Consider the following 21,713-nt stretch of genomic DNA (forward strand, 5'->3'; position numbering starts at 1 on the left):
TTGTGTCTGTGCATTACCAGTCCAAAAACGAGAGTCTGAATTTACTAACCTTTCATGCAACGAGTGCAGCAAGGGAAGTTGCAGTGCTGCATGGAAGGGAGGGAGCAGACATGCTCCATATTTACAAAGATAGGGTGCGGTTCTGGCCTCTCCTAGCACTGCTGCACTTTGGCTGCCTAGACCAACACAGGCACTCTTATGTCATGTCGAAACGTGTCTGCATTGTGGTCAGGATAGATTTTGCACAGGAAGAGATGTCTTCCTGCACAAACACTATCCTTTTTGCATATGTGCTGCAGAAAGAGGAAAAGACGAGGAGAAATAAAAATATTTTTCCTCTTGCGGGAGCCTCTGGAAAGTGCGCTGTTTTGGTGCAAGTCCATGTTTGCTGACTTTAGTGAATTTGGGTTTGCATCAAAATACATGGGTGGATGCATAGGAACTCATATGCTCCACACATTTAATGCCACGCTGATGTGAGGTAACGCAAGGTAGCACTAGCTGAATTACACACAAAGCTGGCTTTGTAAATCGCTAAATAGATTTTGCGTTGGGGCTGCTCCAAAACAATGACATACCACCAGTGCAAACTCTTAGTAAATCAGGGACTAAGAATTTTGGGGTGTGGTTTGACAAAGTACTGTGGTTTGCTCATCAACGTCCCAACTTTTTGTATTTAAATGGATCATTCTTCTCCACCAACTAAAACATTTAAATAAACTCATCAAGGCATTGCCATTGCACAGAGTACATTACTGTAACACCGTCTACTCCTTAGCGCCCAAAAAGACATTCAGAAACGCCAAAGATTGTAAAACTGGGGTGGCTCTTCCATTGAAGCAGAGGAGCGACGCCCCACTTATATTACCCCCAAAGATGAAAAAAAAATGTCAATTCATTACCATTTTATTTTTCATTCTCCCGTCCTGAACTGAGAATCAGGATCGGGAGGGGGCCACTGCTGAAGGACAGCAGCAGGGAAGAGGGTGGGCTGCTGGTGCACTTTTCAAAGTTTGCATGTCCCTTTGGCTAGTCTTCTTACGATGGTCAGCCAGACATGCGCAGTTTGAAACCTCTAACCCAGCTGTTTTCAGACAGCTAGATTAGAGTAAGTGCAGGCCTCCAAGGAGCTGGGGAGTGCCGAGTCAGGCCGCTCCCTCCAATCAGGAATCTGCTCTCACAGCAGTGCCAGGATTGATGCCCACACTGCAACATCCAGTTCCTTTGAAGAGTCGGGAGGGGAGGACCTCGGTTCAGGTAAGCTTTTATTATTAATATTTGCAGGCTCCTGCTCCCCCTCCCCGTAGGTGCCAGCCGCCACTGTTGAAAAGTGAAGCAGCTGAATCTCAAACAAGCCTTGCACATCAACTCACTGATGATCGATCTTTGCTGGTTGCTGGAATCACGAAGAAGGCTTAAAATTCTGTGCCTTGGCTTCATAATTCATGAGGGCATCGGCCCAGCCTATAATTAGATGCGGACAGTATATTACATATCGAACCAAAACCTGAGATCAAGCAGAGCAAACTTGATCACACAACTAAGAATCATCGAGAAACAAACATAAGCAAAACAATTCAAGTGCTGCAGCACAGATGGTAAAATGCCCAAATCTGAAAACCTAAAAAGATGTAGACTAACCTCCTCTTCACAGAGGTCTTTAGGTCTCTCTGTCACACAATGGTCACCACCGTCGTATCCTCGAGGGTTGCCTCCCTCCCTAAAATGCAATCCTACTGTCTTTGCAAGTTCAGCTCTAGTAGAAATGGATGACTTCACTAACACCCTTCAACAGCGAAAACATGCAGGGGAAGAGATCTACAAGGTAGACTAACTTCAAACCTTCTACTGCGGTCAGGCTAGCATCTGGCCGCCATAGTGCTCCTTGTGCTAGAGAGTAAACAAAGGGAGTGCAAGAAAAATAAGACAAACATGTTAATGGTATTCACAAAACAACTATCTGGGACAAACCAAGAAACAAAACCATGGTCTTAGCTAAATCCCTTTGAATTTTTCAAAAATGTATAAATATATAACATATTTACTTCTAAGGGCTTTCAGCTTGCCCTCTGTGTCCTTTGGTCTGTTATTGTGTCTTTCACATTTTTATTCAATCCACTACAGCATCCAGCATGGGCAGTGGTTCAGACCACTTCAGCAATTGGTTTATGTCACTATGAGTGATGTGACCTTTGTCAAGGACTACAGCCACACATAAAAGAGGTCCCTTCACCACCATTACTCCAACTGACTATTGTTTTCTATTGTTTCGACCATTGACATTATAAAGTCAACGTCTATTTCTTAGACCTGCATTTGCAGAGACTGCACAGATTACTAACTGCAGTCCTAGTTATCAGGACACGAGACATGTCGCAGGTGACGTAATGTCAACAATTGTGGTAATGGTCAGTTAGCGTAGTGGTCCTTGAAACTAATGGCAGTCGAAACAATGGAGGAGCACCTTTCTAATTTCATGAAATGTGTTTTCATGGTATCACAGTCTCTATTAATGTTCCCTCTCATAGTGCGAGAGATGTCACCCCACACTGTGTTGAGACCACTCCTGCAAGAGATTTGTTGACATCCTCGTTCGTCAGTTGTCCATAGTCACTGTACCACACCTAAACATAAACAATGGGAGGAGGCGAGGTGTCGGTGACACATTTTCAACTTTGTGTATGGCTTTTTGGCTATCCTTCGGTATTGTGTTGACGTTGATGATACAATTTCTATGTGGTGTAAATTACAAATGTTACAGTCACCCAATGCAATGCTACTCGATTTACCAACATTGCAAAGTTGGAATTCTGAGTTGCCCTTGCTGGGATTCAAGCTAGTGATCGGCAAATCAAAGCACACGTCAGCAGCGAGCATTAACTCTCTGACCCGGGTTGTGGGCACCGCCACATTACCCGGCTGGATCTCCACGTGAGGTACCTACGCAGAATGTCTCGGTCTTTACAATGAACATGGTGCTGTCTGGTTGGAGGCTCCCCTCAACGAGGCCTCAGCTAACTAATGTTCTGCAGTTTGATTTTGAGAAGGCCACGTCCTCCTCGAGGCACTATGATCTGATCAGCGATGAGGTAACAACAGCAGGAGGCTCTGGTGTGATTTGTGTTGTCTAATACAGTGGTAGCATGAGATACAGCCGAGGTCCATAGATCAAGGGTTGGCAGGCAATGAGCCGCCATGACAGTATTTGACATTGTAATATGCTGTAAGTATTCTTTTAGTATTGTACCTTTAATCTTTAGAGTCTTAAGATTAGAATATTGTAGAACCTTTCTGTGTTCAGATCTCTCCTGAGCAGCTATCCTGTTACTGCTCTTCATGTGGGCTCCTTTATCTCTGTTTACCTCAATAAATACTGAGAGCTTTTACTGCAATCAAGAGTGCTTGATTCGTCTTTATAACCCCATACCACAGAAATGTTTACTTTCCGCCCAGTGGGACCTACCTCACTTCTTCCAGCATCTGCAGGAGATCGGACCTTCCATTCAGAGCGGCTTCCACAGCGGCGCCTGCAGCCTGGCCCTGGGGGCGAAAGAAAGAAGCGCTTAGAAGTCGGTCCTTCTGTAAACGGCTCTGTGTGATTCCGAATTACTTAGAATTGTTTCACTATGGAACTGATCACTGCCTCAAAGGAGCACAGGGCCCTGATGCGGAGGCGGGAGCTGGTCTGACACCTGGGGCGAGCAACCAGCCGACACCCGCTCCCAGGGCAGCGAGATTCAGATCTCTACATTTTTTCCTCTTTCTATTCTAAAACGGCCTCTCCCTCCCCACTGCCCACCTCCCCTCCCCTTCTGTTTTAATCTCACCATGGGGCCCAGATTCCCGACCATCCTTTACCTTTTAATCGCTTTATTTTCTCTTGTCCTTTCTACTCAGCACTTTGCAATTATATCCCAATCCAATCTAATCTCTTCCCTCTCATCCTGCCTCATCTCTGCTTCCCCGTTTAATATTCCTCTCCTAATGCCAGAATGATGTCACTCTTTTCAATATGTGATCTGATGTACCATGCGATCTGATGTAACATGTGATCTGAGGTACCATGTGACCTGATGTAACATTTGACCTGCTGTAACATGTGATCTGGTGTGACATGTGATGTGTGACCTATTGTATTAGGCAATGTGTAAGCTTACATGCAATGTAACATTTTATCCGATGTATGATATAATATGATCTAATGTATGTGATCTGACCTATGATCAAATCTAACGATTCATGCAACTTGATCAAACGTATAATGTAACATGTGATCCAATGTAGGATATGCTTGGTGCCATGTTTGATGTAATATGTGACCTAACAAATGATGTAACATGAACTAATGAATGAAGTAATGTGTTATTTAACATGAGGTCTTATTCTGATGGAACGTTATCTACTGCATGACATTTGTGGTCCAATTAGGTAACGACGCAGACAGTAGGTGTGATCAATAAATGATGAAATACATTATCTAACGTGTGATGTAACCTATGATCTATGTATAATCTATTGCGCACTCCATTATTTTGTAATATGTGATGTAATGCATGAGGTACAGTTAATAATGTATGATGTAATCAGTATGACAACGACAGTTGAATGCATTTGCCATGTTATCTTCAGATTGATTGCCATTTAGTACCTTCTGATTATAAATAATGTTTTAGTCGATTTTTTTGTGTGTTAATGTGTTAACTTTTCAGAGATACAGGCGCAACAAGATATATATGTGAACATTAGAGCATAATGTTCTTTCATTCCATTTTCATACAAATAAAAAGAGGAAGGTTTAATCTCATTTTCCAGACGTGTTCTTTTCTGTATTCATCACACAGCGCAACAGGGTACTTGGGCAATCTGTGCTTGAGGAGAAAAGGTTTTAACTTGGATTTCTCAAACTCGGTGATTAAATCAAATCGCATCAATTCCATTTGGATCTTGTTCTCTAGATTATTTGTACAAGTAAGCTTTTGTGTCAGTATGCTTCTCTTCCGCTCCTCTTGTGAAACATATTCTAAAGTAACTTTACGTTTTAAACCCCCGATCATCTGGCTTCAAAAGCATCCACGCATGGTTCAAGACTGACTGTTTCTAAACAATCAGGATTCATTTATTCAAAAGAGATGGAGCCCCTGAGAGAGGCTTGTACCCCAACCAGAACTCTTCTGGCTGTGCAGGGATTCAGTAACCAACCAGCGTGCGCAAAGGACCCAGGGCTTGTTGACTCAGACTGCATGTCCACTGGGCTAACACGTTCATAAAATGCAAATCTGTTGAACAGTTGTGTCCGAACCCCAACATCCTCAAGGGTGACCTCTCCTGAACCTAGGACGGCTGACCCTGAATAGCCATTGCCAATGGGGCTGGAGTGGGATACCACAGCGGGGCTGGAGTGGCACAACCACAGCGGGGCTGGAGGGGCACAACAATGACGGGATGGAGTGGGAAAACCACAGCGGGCTGGAGTGGGAAAACCACAGCGGGGCTAGAGTGGCACAACCACAGCGGGGCTAGAGTGGCACAACCACAACGCGGCTAGAGTGGCACAACCACAACGCGGCTAGAGTGGCACAACAACAACGGGGTTGGAGTGGCACAACCACAACGGGGTTGGAGTGGGACAACCACAGTGGGGCTGGAGTGGAATAACCACAACGGGGCTGGAGTGGGAGAACCACAGCGGGCTAGAGTGGGACAACCCCAGCGGGCTGGAGTGGGACAACCAGTCGAAAATGGGGCTGGAGTAGGACAACCACAGCGGGCTGGAGTGGGACAACCAGTCCACAACGGGGCTGGAGTAGGACAACCCCAACGGGGCTGGAGTGGGATAACCACAACGGGGTTGCAGTGGGATAACCACAACGAGGCTGGAGCGGGACAACCACAGTGGGGTTGGAGTGGGACAACCACAGCGGGCTGGAGTGGGACAACCACAACGGGGCTGGAGTGGGACAACTAAAGTGGGGTTGGAGTGGGACAACCACAGCGGGCTGGAGTGGGACAACCAGTCCACAACGGAGCTGGAGTGGGACAACCACAGCGGGGCTGGAGCTGCACAACCACAACGAGGCTGGAGTGGCACAACTACAGCGAGGCTGGAGTGGCACAACCACAACAGGGCTGGAGTGGGGCAACCACAACAGGGCTGGAGTGGCACAACCACAACGGGACTGGAGTGGCACAACCACAACGGGGATGGAGTGAGACAGCCACAGTGGGATAACCACAGCTGGGCTGGAGTGGGACAACTAACTAGTCCACAGCGGGGCTGGTGTGGGACAACCACAGCGGGCTGGAGTGGGACAACCACAGCAGGGCTGAAGTGGGATAACTACAGCGGGGCTGGAGCTGCACAACCACAACGGGGCTAAAGTGGCACAACCACAATGGGGATGGAGTGGGACAACCACAACGGAGCTGGAGTGGGACAACCACAATGGGGCTGGAGTGGGACAACCACAACGGGGCTGGAGTGGGACAACTACAACGGGGCTGGAGTGGCACAACCACAACGGGGATGGAGTGCGACAACCACAACGGGGCTGGAGTGGAACAACCACAAATGTGCTGGAGTGGGACAGCCACAGAGGGACTGGAGTGGGACAACCACAGCGGGGCTGGCGTGGGACAACCACAACGGGGCTGGAGTGGGATAACAACAACAGGGATGTAGTGGGACAACCACAGTGGGGCTGGAGTGGGACAACCACCCTGGGGCTAGAGTGGGACAACCACAGTGGTCTGGTGTGGGACAACCAGTCCACAACGAGGCTGGAGTGGGACAACCACAACGAGGCTGGAGTGGGACAACCACAATGGGGCTGGAATGGGACAACCACAACGGGGCTGGAGTGGGACAACTACAGCGAGGCTGGAGTGGGACAACCACACCAGGGCTGGAGTGGGATAACCACAACGAGGCTGTAGTGGGACAACCACAGTGGGGCTGGAGTGGGACAAACACAGTGGGGCTGGAGTGAGACAAGCACAGCGAGCTGGTGTTGGACAACCAGTCCACAACGGCCTGGAATGGGACAACCACAGCGGGCTGGAGTGGGACAACCGGTCCACAACGGGGCTGGAGTGGGACGACCACAGCGGGGCTGGAGCTGCAAAACGACATCAAGGCTGGAGTGGCACAACCACAACAGGGCTGGAGAGGGGCAACCACAACAGGGCTGGAGTGGCACAACCAAAACGGGGCTGGAGTGGCACAACCACAACGGGGATGGAGTGGCACAACCACAGTGGGACAACCACAGCTGGGCTGGAGTGGGACAACTAGTCCACAGCTAGGCTGGAGTGGGACAACCACAGCGGGCTGGAGTGGGACAACCAGTCCACAACGGGGTTGGAGTGGGACAACCACAATGGGGCTGGAGTGGCACAACCACAACGGGGATGGAGTGGGACAACCACAACGGGGCTGGAGTGGCACAACCACAACGGGGATGGAGTGGGACAACCACAATGGGGCTGAAGTGGCACAACCACAACGAGGCTGGAGTGGGACAACCACAACGAGGCTGGAGTGGGACAACCACAATGGGGCTGGAGTGGGACAACCACAATGGGGCTGGAGTGGGACAACCACAATGGGGCTGGAGTGGGACAACCACAACGGGGAAGGAGTGCGACAACCACAACGGGGCTAGAGTGGAACAACCACAAATGTGCTGGAGTGGGACAGCCACAGCGGGGCTGGAGTGGGACAACCACAGCGGGGCTGGCGTGGGACAACCACAACGGGGCTGGAGTGGGATAACCACAACGGGGATGTAGTGGGACAACCACAGTGGGGCTGGAGTGGGACAACCACCCTGGGGCTAGAGTGGGACAACCACAGTAGGCTGGTGTGGGACAACCAGTCCACAATGATCTGCATTTGTCCCTCACTGGACCAGGAACGCAGGAACAGGCTAAAAGCGAAGTTTGTACAACATGGTATTCGCACTTGTCGTTCCGCGATCATACAAGTCCTGTGTTCCAGGGACCCACAGTTGATCTGCAGAGCAGTTAAATTCATCACCATCTTTGAGGAAAAGAGAGGAACTTTGGTAAAGATCCAATCCATACCCTGAACATATAATACTTATGTAACCATTCCCTCTGTAACTGTCTCCTGAACTTCAAACGTCATCTTTTTTACTTGATTTTAACTTCTAATTCTGTATGTACCTACTCCTTGTTCTTAATATTACGGCATTTTATTTTTTGTAATGGTTTTTACTAACTATACAAATAAAGAAATTCTCTCTCTCTCTCTCTCATTCCATCCGCAGTCCACAACGGGGCTGGAGTGGGACAACCACAACGGGGCTGGAGTGGGACAACCACAATGGGGCTGGAATGGGACAACCACAACGGGGCTGGAGTGGGACAACTACAGCGAGGCTGGAGTGGGACAACCACAACAGGGCTGGAGTGGGATAACCACAACGAGGCTGTAGAGGGACAACCACAGTGGGGCTGGAGTGGGACAACCACAGTGGGGCTGGAGTGGGACAAGCACAGCGGGCAGGTGTTGGACAACCAGTCAACAACGGCCTGGAATGGGACAACCACAGCGGGCTGGAGTGGGACAACCGGTCCACAACGGGGCTGGAGTGGGTCAACCACAGCGGGGCTGGAGCTGCAAAACGACATCAAGGCTGGAGTGGCACAACCACAACAGGGCTGGAGTGGGGCAACCACAACAGGGCTGGAGTGGCACAACCACAACGGGGCTGGAGTGGCACAACCGCAACGGGGATGGAGTGGCACAACCACAGTGGGACAACCACAGCTGGGCTGGAGTGGGACAACTAGTCCACAGCTGGGCTGGAGTGGGACAACCACAGCGGGCTGGAGTCGGACAACCAGTCCACAACGGGGCTGGAGTGGGACAACCACAATGGGGCTGGAGTGGCACAACCACAACGGGGATGGAGAGGCACAACCACAGTGGGACAACCACAGCTGGGCTGGAGTGGGACAACTAGTCCACAGCGGGGCTGGAGTGGGACAACCGCAGTGGGGCTGGAGTGGGACAACCACAGCGGGGCTGGAGCTGCACAACCACAACGGGGCTGGAGTGGGACAACCTCAACGGGGCTGGAGTGGGACAACCACAACGGGGCTGGAGTGGGACAACCACAACGGGGCTGGAGTGGGACAACCACAACAGGGCTGGAGTGGGACAACCACAACTGGGATGGAGTGGGACAACCACAACGGGGCTTGAGTAGGACAACCACAACGGGGCTGGAGTGGGACAACCACAACGGGGCTGGAGTGGGACAACCACAGCGGGACTGGAGTGGGACAACCACAACGGGACTTAAGTGGGACTACCACAGTGGGGCTGGAGTGGGACAACCATGACGGGGCTGGAGTGGGACTACCACAACGGGGCTGGAGTGGGACTACCACAACGGGGCTGGAGTAAGACTACCACAGCGGGCTGGAGTGGGATAACCACAACGGGGCTGGAGTGGGACAACTACAACGGGGCTGGAGTGGCACAACCACAACGGGGATGGAGTGCGACAACCACAACGGGGCTGGAGTGGAACAACCACACATGTGCTGGAGGGGGACAGCCACAGAGGGACTGGAGTGGGACAACCAAAGCGGGGCTGGCGTGGGACAACCACAACGGGGCTGGAGTGGGATAACAACAACAGGGATGTAGTGGGACAACCACAGTGGGGCTGGAGTGGGACAACCACCCTGGGGCTAGAGTGGGACAACCACAGTGGTCTGGTGTGGAACAACCAGTCCACAACGAGGCTGGAGTGGGACAACCACAACGAGGCTGGAGTGGGACAACCACAATGGGGCTGGAATGGGACAACCACAACGGGGCAGGAGTGGGACAACTACAGCGAGGCTGGAGTGGGACAACCACACCAGGGCTGGAGTGGGATAACCACAACGAGGCTGTAGTGGGACAACCACAGTGGGGCTGGAGTGGGACAAACACAGTGGGGCTGGAGTGAGACAAGCACAGCGAGCTGGTGTTGGACAACCAGTCCACAATGGCCTGGAATGGGACAACCACAGCGGGCTGGAGTGGGACAACCGGTCCACAACGGGGCTGGAGTGGGACAACCACAGCGGGGCTGGAGCTGCAAAACGACATCAAGGCTGGAGTGGCACAACCACAACAGGGCTGGAGTGGGGCAACCACAACAGGGCTGGAGTGGCACAACCACAACGGGGCTGGAGTGGCACAACCACAACGGGGATGGAGTGGCACAACCACAGTGGGACAACCACAGCTGGGCTGGAGTGGGACAATTAGTCCACAGCTAGGCTGGAGTGGGACAACCACAGCGGGCTGGAGTGGGACAACCAGTCCACAACGGGGTTGGAGTGGGACAACCACAACGGGGCTGGGGTGGCACAACCACAACAGGGATGGAGAGGCACAACCACAGTGGGACAACCACAGCTGGGCTGGAGTGGGACAACTAGTCCACAGCGGGGCTGGAGTGGGACAACCGCAGTGGGGCTGGAGTGGGACAACCACAGCGGGGCTGGAGCTGCACAACCACAACGGGGCTGGAGTGGGACAACCTCAACGGGGCTGGAGTGGGACAACCACAACGGGGCTGGAGTGGGACAACCACAACGGGGCTGGAGTGGGACAACCACAACAGGGCTGGAGTGGGACAACCACAACTGGGATGGAGTGGGACAACCACAACGGGGCTTGAGTAGGACAACCACAACGGGGCTGGAGTGGGACAACCACAACGGGGCTGGAGTGGGACAACCACAGCGGGACTGGAGTGGGACAACCACAACGGGACTTAAGTGGGACTACCACAGTGGGGCTGGAGTGGGACAACCATGACGGGGCTGGAGTGGGACTACCACAACGGGGCTGGAGTGGGACTACCACAACGGGGCTGGAGTAAGACTACCACAGCGGGCTGGAGTGGGATAACCACAATGGGGCTGGAGTGGGACAACTACAACGGGGCTGGAGTGGCACAACCACAACGGGGATGGAGTGCAACAACCACAACGGGGCTGGAGTGGAACAACCACACATGTGCTGGAGGGGGACAGCCACAGAGGGACTGGAGTGGGACAACCAAAGCGGGGCTGGCGTGGGACAACCACAACGGGGCTGGAGTGGGATAACAACAACAGGGATGTAGTGGGACAACCACAGTGGGGCTGGAGTGGGACAACCACCCTGGGGCTAGAGTGGGACAACCACAGTGGTCTGGTGTGGGACAACCAGTCCACAACGAGGCTGGAGTGGGACAACCACAACGAGGCTGGAGTGGGACAACCACAATGGGGCTGGAATGGGACAAGCACAACGGGGCAGGAGTGGGACAACTACAGCGAGGCTGGAGTGGGACAACCACACCAGGGCTGGAGTGGGATAACCACAACGAGGCTGTAGTGGGACAACCACAGTGGGGCTGGAGTGGGACAAACACAGTGGGGCTGGAGTGAGACAAGCACAGCGAGCTGGTGTTGGACAACCAGTCCACAACGGCCTGGAATGGGACAACCACAGCGGGCTGGAGTGGGACAACCGGTCCACAACGGGGCTGGAGTGGGACAACCACAGCGGGGCTGGAGCTGCAAAACGACATCAAGGCTGGAGTGGCACAACCACAACAGGGCTGGAGTGGGGCAACCACAACAGGGCTGGAGTGGCACAACCACAACGGGGATGGAGTGGCACAACCACAGTGGGACAACCACAGCTGGGCTGGAGTGGGACAATTAGTCCACAGCTAGGCTGGAGTGGGACAACCACAGCGGGCTGGAGTGGGACAACCAGTCCACAACGGGGTTGGAGTGGGACAACCACAACGGGGCTGGAGTGGCACAACCACAACGGGGATGGAGTGGGACAACCACAACGGGGCTGGAGTGGCACAACCACAACGGGGATGGAGTGGGACAACCACAATGGGGCTGAAGTGGCACAACCACAACGAGGCTGGAGTGGGACAACCACAATGGGGCTGGAGTGGGACAACCACAATGGGGCTGGAGTGGGACAACCACAACGAGGAAGGAGTGCGACAACCACAACGGGGCTAGAGTGGAACAACCACAAATGTGCTGGAGTGGGACAGCCACAGCGGGGCTGGAGTGGGACAACCACAGCGGGGCTGGCGTGGGACAACCACAACGGGGCTGGAGTGGGATAACCACAACGGGGATGTAGTGGGACAACCACAGTGGGGCTGGAGTGGGACAACCACCCTGGGGCTAGAGTGGGACAACCACAGTAGGCTGGTGTGGGACAACCAGTCCACAATGATCTGCATTTGTCCCGCACTGGACCAGGAACGCAGGAACAGTCTAAAAGCGAAGTTTGTACAACATGGTATTCGCACTTGTCGTTCCGCGATCATACAAGTCCTGTGTTCCAGGGACCCACAGTTGATCTGCAGAGCAGTTAAATTCATCACCATCTTTGAGGAAAAGAGAGGAACTTTGGTAAAGATCCAATCCATACCCTGAACATATAATACTTGTGTAACCATTCCCTCTGTAACTGTCTCCTGAACTTCAAACGTCATCTTTTTTTACTTGATTTTAACTTCTAATTCTGTATGTACCTCCAGTTTAGTCTTATTACTCCTTGTTCTTAATATTACGGCATTTTATTTTTTGTAATGGTTTTTACTAACTATACAAATAAAGAAATTCTCTCTCTCTCTCTCTCATTCCATCCGCAGTCCACAACGGGGCTGGAGTGGGACAACCACAACGGGGCTGGAGTGGGACAACCACAATGGGGCTGGAATGGGACAACCACAACGGGGCTGGAGTGGGACAACTACAGCGAGGCTGGAGGGGGACAACCACAACAGGGCTGGAGTGGGATAACCACAACGAGGCTGTAGAGGGACAACCACAGTGGAGCTGGAGTGGGACAACCACAGTGGGGCTGGAGTGGGACAAGCACAGCGGGCTGGGGTTGGACAACCAGTCCACAACGGCCTGGAATGGGACAACCACAGCGGGCTGGAGTGGGACAACCGGTCCACAACGGGGCAGGAGTGGGTCAACCACAGCGGGGCTGGAGCTGCAAAACGACATCAAGGCTGGAGTGGCACAACCACAACAGGGCTGGAGTGGGGCAACCACAACAGGGCTGGAGTGGCACAATCACAACGGGGCTGGAGTGGCACAACCACAACGGAGATGGAGTGGCACAACCACAGTGGGGCAACCACAGCTGGGCTGGAGTGGGACAACTAGTCCACAGCTGGGCTGGAGTGGGACAACAACAGCGGGCTGGAGTGGGACAACCAGTCCACAACGGGGCTGGAGTGGGACAACCACAACGGGGCTGGAGTGGGACAACCACAACGGGGCTGGAGTGGCACAACCACAACGGGGATGGAGAGGCACAACCACAGTGGGACAACCACAGCTGGGCTGGAGTGGGATAACTAGTCCACAGCGGGGCTGGAGTGGGACAACCGCAGTGGGGCTGGAGTGGGACAACCACAGCAGGGCTGGAGCTGCACAACCACAACGGGGCTGGAGTGGGACAACCTCAACGGGGCTGGAGTGGGACAACCACAACGGGGCTGGAGTGGGACAACCACAACGGGGCTGGAGTGGGACAACCACAACAGGGCTGGAGTGGGACAACCACAACTGGGATGGAGTAGGACAACCACAACGGGGCTTGAGTAGGACAACCACAACGGGGCTGGAGTGGGACAACCACAACGGGGCTGGAGTGGGACAACCACAGCGGGACTGGAGTGGGACAACCACAACGGGACTTAAGTGGGACTACCACAGTCGGGCTGGAGTGGGACAACCATGACGGGGCTGGAGTGGGACTACCACAACGGGGCTGGAGTGGGACTACCACAACGGGGCTGGAGTAGGACTACCACAGCGGGCTGGAGTGGGATAACCACAACGAGCTGGAGTGGGACAACCACAACGGGGCTTGAGTGGCACAACCACAATGGGGCTGGAGGGGGACAATCACAGTGGGGCTGGAGTGGGACAACCACAACGGGGCTGGAGTGGGACAACCACAACGGGGCTGGAGTGGCACAACCACAACGGGGATGGAGTGGCACAACCACAATGGGGCTGGAGTGGGACAACCACAACGGGGCTGGAGTGGGACAACCACAATGAGGCTGGAGTGGTACAACCACAACGGGGTTGGAGTGGCACAACCACAACGGGGATGGAGTGGGACAAACACAACGGGGATGGAGTGGGACAACCACAACGGGGATGCAGTGGGACAACCACAGCGGGGTTGGAGTGGGACAACCACAACGGGGCTTAAGTGGGACTACCACAGTGGGGCTGGAGTGGGACAACCACGACGGGGCTGGAGTGGGTCTACCACAACGGGGCTGGAGTGGGACTACCACAACAGGGCTGGAATAGGACTACCACAGCGGGCTGGAGTGGGATAACCACAGCTGGCTGGAGTGGGACAACCACAACGGGGCTTGAGTGGCACAACCACAATGGGGCTGGAGGGGGACAATCACAGTGGGGCTGGAGTGGGACAACCACAGCGGGCTGGAGAGGGACAACCAGTCCACAACTGGGCTGGAGTAGGACAACCACAACTGGGTTGGAGTGGGATAACCACAACGGGGCTGCAGTGGGATAACCACAACGGGGCTGCAGTGGGATAACCACAACGGGGCTGGAGTGGGACAACCACAACGGGGCTGGAGTGGGACAACCACAACGGGGCTGGAGTGGCACAACCACAACGGAGATGGAGTGGGACAACCACAGTGGGACAACCACAACGGAGCTGGAGTGGGACAACCACAACGCGGATGGAGTGGGACAACCACAACGGGGCTGGAGTCGGACAACCACAACGGGGCTGGAGTGGGACAACCACAACGGGGCTGGAGTGGGACAACCACAACGGGGCTGGAGTGGGACAACCACAACGCGGATGGAGTGGGACAACCACAACGGGGCTGGAGTGGGACAACCACAACGGGGCTGTAGTGGTACAACCACAACGGGGCTGGAGTGGCACAACCACAACATGGATGGAGTGGGACAACCACAACGGGGCTGGAGTGGGACAACCACAACGGGGCGGGAGAGGGACAACCAGAACGGGGCTGGAGTGGGACAATCACAGCGGGGCTGGAGTGGGACAACCACAGCCGGGCTGGAGTGGGACAACCACAACGCGGCTTAAGTGGGACTACCACAGTGGGGCTGGAGTGGGACAAGCACGATGGGGCTGGAGTGGGAGTACCACAACGGGGATGGTGTAGGACTACCACAACGGGGCTGGAGTAGGACTACCACAGCGGGCTGGAGTGGGATAACCACAGCGGGCTGGAGTGGGACAACCACATCGGGGCTTGAGTGGGATAACCACAGCAGGGTTGTAGTGGGATAACCACAACGGGGCTGGAGTGGGACTACCACAACAGGGCTGGAATAGGACTACCACAGCGGGCTGGAGTGGGATAACCACAGCTGGCTGGAGTGGGACAACCACAACGGGGCTTGAGTGGCACAACCACAATGGGGCTGGAGGGGGACAATCGCAGTGGGGCTGGAGTGGGACAACCACAGCGGGCTGGAGAGGGACAACCAGTCCACAACTGGGCTGGAGTAGGACAACCACAACTGGGTTGGAGTGGGATAACCACAACGGGGCTGATGTGGGATAACCACAACGGGGCTGCAGTGGGATAACCACAACGGGGCTGGAGTGGGACAACCACAACGGGGCTGGAGTGGGACAACCACAACGGGGCTGGAGTGGCACAACCACATCGGGGCTTTCACTTTAACTATTTTCTTTATTTCAAAAGTTTGAATTGAAGTTTAAATACAAAACAAACGCTGCTGTGACAGGCCTCGTCCTGTTTCTTTGTGTGGGGGACGCTGGCACGCACAGGTGTGGGCCAGGCAGCACCAGTGTTGTGTTGTGGTCACTGACGTTTAGTGAAAGCATTCACACTGTCAATCCTCGTCTTCATTCACTCAACTGCTTCTTGGCATCCTCTCACACTGCCTCTCCTCGCTTAACTCCTGGATGTCTCGTTACTTGCTACATTTTAGCGCCAACAAATCCCAGCTTTTAATTCCTGCCTGTCTCCACTTTCCCTTCTTTGTATCACATTCTCATCTCCTCCCCTGCAGGTCATTCCGGGGCCTTCTTTCATCTTTTTGTGTAATGTTCTTCTGACTTTGCCTTTGTTCTCCAGGCCTGTAGATGCCGGCGGTTCGACATCTACAAAATGTCTTCTTCAATCACTTTGCGAGCTCCTAACAGCCGACGGTAACCCGTGGCTTCTCTCCCGTTGATTGGGCAGCCCCATTCTTCCTGCTCTGCACCCGTCAATCTATTCTCAGCTCGGAGATCCGCCTGTTCTTCAGACTGCCTTTCCCGCTCACCTCTCACCCGCTCTCAGTTCTCTTTGTTAGCCCACTCTCTAATCCTGCCTCGAGTCCCACATTCTATATATTCTTAACAGGTGTCTTTTGTGACTCACCCTTTCGTATTGATCTTCCATGTTCTCCACGACTTAAAATAATGTTTCAACTTCACAGCGATACCTCAATGCGTAATAGTGTTAATTACGCAGAATTACCTCAGATTTCGCTTTTTTCCGGATTGTATGGTATTGGCATTTCTACATTCTTGCTCGGCTCAAAGAGCACTGTTAACAATTCTCTCGTTTGGTTAGGTGTGGTTGCAAAGGGTGCGATGTTGTGATGGAAGTAAGGATTGGAAATGACGCATTATGCTCCTTTTGTACTTTCTGAAGAAATCATTTTTTTGCATTTGTTAACTTCGCTACTTATTGCCTTTCTTTCAATCAATTGGAAAACGTTATTTAAAATAACTGTAGGACACGGATTTGTAGGTCAAAGCCGACATCTTGGGGACTTTCGGAAAGCTTCCTTGAGAATGCATTCCACCCCTATTGCTTACCATTGGATTTGTGGTTTGTAGCTCAATGTGTTTTCTTTTTCATTTGCTGGCTCTATTTGTTTTAGGATGTCCAACTTATATTCGTCCAAACCCTATTCCCTGTATTCTTCTACCAGCTCTTTAAATGTTGTTCTTATTTTGTCACATTTACTGTGCATTCAAAGATAGAAGTCAAATGTCGAGCTCTGTCTTCCAGGGAGCTTCATGTTTAATTTTCTTTCTCTGAATTCAGAGTGAGAAGATTTATGTGACAATCATACTGGCTACTCGGGGTGTACTTGAGGAAGACTGTGGGATGTTATTTTTTTCTAGCACACAGCATCATATGAATGTCTGTAAATGAACTGTGCAGATATTTCTAAATATATCAGAATTAGCAAAGCACAAATGAAGCACATTTTACAGTAATTCCGAAGTGTAGTGGAAACAAATATTTTAATGCATTCAAAACAAATCAATTACTAGAAGATGAAATTTCCATAAATTATAATGTGTGCGCTGTATACCTTTATCTGTAAAACTGTATGTCTTTGCAAATGTAATGGCCATTTCAATGAAAGATATGTTGTCTGTAATAGCAGTGCACAACCACAACATGCATACTTCACTTTACCCCACTCTACTCTACCCTACTCTGCAACACAGCAGTCTGTTCTGCACGATGCCACTCCACTCCACGTCACTCCATGCCACTTCAGTCTACTCCTCTCTAGTCTATACCAATCCACTATACCCCACACTACTTTGCTATGCCACAACACTACATGCCAATGTACTCTACTCTGAACCATTCCACCTTACACCAGTGCACTCTATGCCTGTCCACTCTAGACCACTATACTCTACACCACTGTACTCTACTGTGCACCACTCAACTGTACTCTGAAGCAATATACGCTATGCCACTGCATTCAGGGCCACTGCATTTGGCTCCACTGCACTCCAAGTAGCACAACTACATTCTACACCACTTTACTCAAAACCAATGCACTCTACCCCAATCTACTCTGCATCACTGCAATCTACAACTCCTCTTGATGCCACTGCACTCTATGCCATTCTACTCTATGTCACTGCACTCTACGCCAATCTATTCTACATTGCACCATTGTACCCACTGCCACTGCTCAGTAAGCCACTCTACTCTGCACCATTCTACACCACTGCACTTGATGCCAAAGCACTCTGCGCCACTCTATTATACACCACTAAATTCTATGACAGTCTACTCTGCAACACTGCACTCTATGTCAATGCACCCTATGCTGCCACACTGTGCACCACTCCACTCTACTCCACTCTACTCAACCCTGCACCACGTCACTCTACTCTGCACCACTGCACTCTATGCCACTTCATTCTACTCTGAAACAATACAATCTACTCCACTGCACTCTATGCCACTATATTCTGCAACACTTTACTCTCCACCACTCAGCTTCACACCACTCTTCTATATACCACTGCACTCTACTCTCCACAACACTTCTACACTCTGTGCCAACGCACTGTATGCCACTACACTCTACTCTTCTTTGCTACACTCTATGCCACTGCACTCTACGTCAATCCACTCTAATCTACTCTACACCACAGCACTCTATTCTGAAACAATCTAGTCAAGTCAAGTCAAGTCAAAAAATTTGTATAGCGCACTACATACCCAGAGGGTTTCAAGGCGCTTAGGAAGGGGAGGAGGATTATTTGTCAAATATCCACGTTTTAAGCTGCTTTCTGAACGCTAGGTGGTTCTGGGTGAGGCGAAGGTAAGCGGGGAGTGAGTTCCATGTTTTAGCAGCCAGGTATGAAAAGGATCTGCCTCCCATGGTGGTCTTGTTGATGCGAGGTACAGTGGCGAGGGCTTGGCTGGAAGAACGTAGTTGGCGGGAGGGGGTGTAGAAGGACAGTCGAGAGTTGAGGCAATCTGGTCCGATGTCGTAGAGTGATTTGTGTGCGTGGGTAAGCAATCGGAAAGTGATTCTCTTATTGACGGGTAGCCAGTGGAGGTCTTTAAGGTGACCAGAGATGTGTTCGTTGCGTGGGATGTCTAATATGAGCCTGGCTGAGGCGTTTTGGATTCGTTGGAGTTTCTTTTGGAGTTTAGCGGTGGTACCTGCGTAGAGGGTGTTTCCGTAGTCCAGTCGGCTCGTGACCAGAGCGTGGGTGACTGTTTTCCTTGTTTCGGTGGGGATCCAGCGAAATGTTTTTCTGAGCATGCGAAGAATGTTGAAGCAGGAAGAGGATACGGCGCTGACTTGTCTGTTCATTGAGAGTGAAGAATCCAGGATGACGCCAAGGTTCCGTGCGTGGTCTGTCGGGATGGGTGCTTTTCCGAGGGCTTCCGGCCACCAGGAGTCGTCCCAAGCAGAGGGGGATGTACCTAAGATGAGGACTTCTGTTTTGTCTGAGTTCAGTTTCAGACGGCTTTGTTTCATCCATTCGGCAACTTCTTTCATTCCTTCGTGTAGGTTAGTTTTGGCGGTGCTGGGGTCATTCTACCCTGCCCTACTCCACTCCACTCTATTCAACACCACTGCACTCTATGCCAATGCACTCTACACCACTTTACTCAAAACCAATACACTCTGTGTTACTGCATTCTACAACAATCTAGTCTACTCTGCACCATGGCACTCTACACCATTCCACTTGATGTCACTATGCTCTGCACCACTCTAAGCCCCTGCACTCTACACCACTTCACTCAACACTCTACTCTGCAACACTGCATTCTCCTCCACTAAACTCTCTGCAACTCTAAAATACACCACTCTACTCTGTGCGACCTCTACTCTATATCACTGCACTCTACGCTGCACCACTGTACGCCAATGCACTCTATGCCACTATACACTACAACTCTACACTCTGCAATACTTTAATCTACTGTGCACCACTGCACTCTATGCCTGTCTACTCTACTCTGCACCACTCTACTCTGTGCCAGTAAACTCTACCACGTACCACTCCAGTCTAGGCAAATCCACACTATTTCCCTCCACATCACAACGCTGCACTCTGCAACACAGCACTCCACACCACTACTCTATGCCACAGCACTCTACCCTGCCACTTCACTCTACTCTGAAATGATCTACTTTATGCCACTGCACTCTACCCTCTTTACTCCACTCTGCCCCAATCCACTCTACGCTTCTCCACTCTATGACACCATGCTCTACACCATTCTACTCTAAACCACTGCACTCTACGCCAATGCACTCAACACCACTTTACTAAAAACCAATGCACTCTATGCCAACTACCCTGCACCACTGCACTCTACACATTATACTCTATGCTACAACACTCAACGCCAGTCTACACCATTGTACTCTACGTCACTGCACTCTATGCCACTCAATTCTACCCTGCACCACTGCACTCTACACATTATACTCTATGCTGCAACACTCAACGCCAGTCTACACCATTGTACTCTATGTCACTGCACTCTACACCACTCAATTCTACTCTGCACCACTGTACTCTATGCCACTGCTCTCTACAACACTCTACTCTATGCCATTGCACTCTACTCTGCAAGATTGCACTCTGCATGCTATGCTATTCTTCACCATTGCACTCTACAACACTGTACTCTATGCCACTCTGTTCTTCTCTGCACAACTATTCTCTGATTCACTGTACTCTACACCACTGCTCTCTGTACCACTCTATTCTGCACCTCTCAACTGGACTCTATGCCACTACACTCTGCATCATTCCAGGCCACTCTAATCTATCCTGCACCACTGCATTCTGCACCACTGCAGCGAACGCCACCGCATTCTAGACCACTGCACGCTACACTCTACTCTACACTCTACCCTACACCAATCCACTCTATGCCACTTTATTCTACTCTGAAACGTTCTACTCTATGTCACTGCAATCCACTGTTCACAACTTTACTCTATGCCACTCTTCTCTACGCCAATGCACTCTACACCATGAATACAATCTACTCCACTGCCCTCTATGCCAATCTACTCTGCACCACAGTACTTTACACCACTTCACTACAGGCCACTCTACAACACTACAATCTATCACTTTCTACTTCATTAAACTCTACTCCACTCTATGCCACTCTACAACACTACTTCATTCTACAACTCTCTATGCTACTCCCTCCATGCTACTCCATGCCATTTACTCTACTATGACACACTACTTCACTCTATGCCCCTCCACTCCACAACACTATGCCCCTCCACTCCACAACACTCTAATCCACTCTATGCCATTCCACTCTCCTACACTACACAACTCTATGAAAATCGACTCCACTCTAAGCCACTCTACACATTCTACTCTACGCAACACCCTCTAACCACTCCATTCAGCTCTACACCACTTCACAATGCTTTTTGCCACTCCACTCTAATACACCCTGACACTGTACTCATCTCTGCTCCACTCTACACCCATCCAGTCTTCACTCTCCACAACACTTGACTCCATCCAACTCTACTCTATTCTATTCTATACCAAAGACAGACTGAGATGCCTTGTGTCCAGAGGCAGACTAAGATGACTTGTGTCCAGTGACCAGAGACATACTGAGATCCCTTGTGTCCAGTGACCAGAAACAGACTGAGATCCATTGTGTCCAGTGTCTAGAGACAGACTGAGATGCCTTGTGTCCAGTGGCCAGAAACAGACTGAGATGCCTTGTGTCCAGTGACCAGAAAGAGACTGAGATGACTTGTGTCCAGAGAAAGACTGGGATGCCTCGTTTCCAGTGACCAGAGACAGACTGAGATGC

The 21,713-nt window shown here is 51.7% G+C and overlaps 1 protein-coding gene across 3 annotated transcripts in view; it reads right to left on the minus strand.

Annotated features, from left to right (window-relative positions):
* LMAN1L (lectin, mannose binding 1 like) overlaps positions 1 to 21,713 on the minus strand; it is a 403,151-nt gene that overhangs the window by 67,517 nt on the left and 313,921 nt on the right. For all 3 annotated transcript variants that reach the window (XR_015309176.1, XM_086959336.1, XM_086959337.1), the window contains one exon: positions 3,464 to 3,540. Coding sequence is in view for 2 of the 3 variants with exons in the window: in XM_086959336.1 (XP_086815462.1) it covers positions 3,464 to 3,540 (77 nt within the window). In the remaining variant the exon portion in view is untranslated. The remainder of the gene's footprint in view (positions 1 to 3,463; positions 3,541 to 21,713) is intronic.

The sequence above is a fragment of the Lissotriton vulgaris genome, chromosome 2_2 (assembly GCF_964263255.1).
Source record: "Lissotriton vulgaris chromosome 2_2, aLisVul1.2, whole genome shotgun sequence".
NCBI classification, from domain to species: Eukaryota; Metazoa; Chordata; class Amphibia; order Caudata; family Salamandridae; genus Lissotriton; species Lissotriton vulgaris.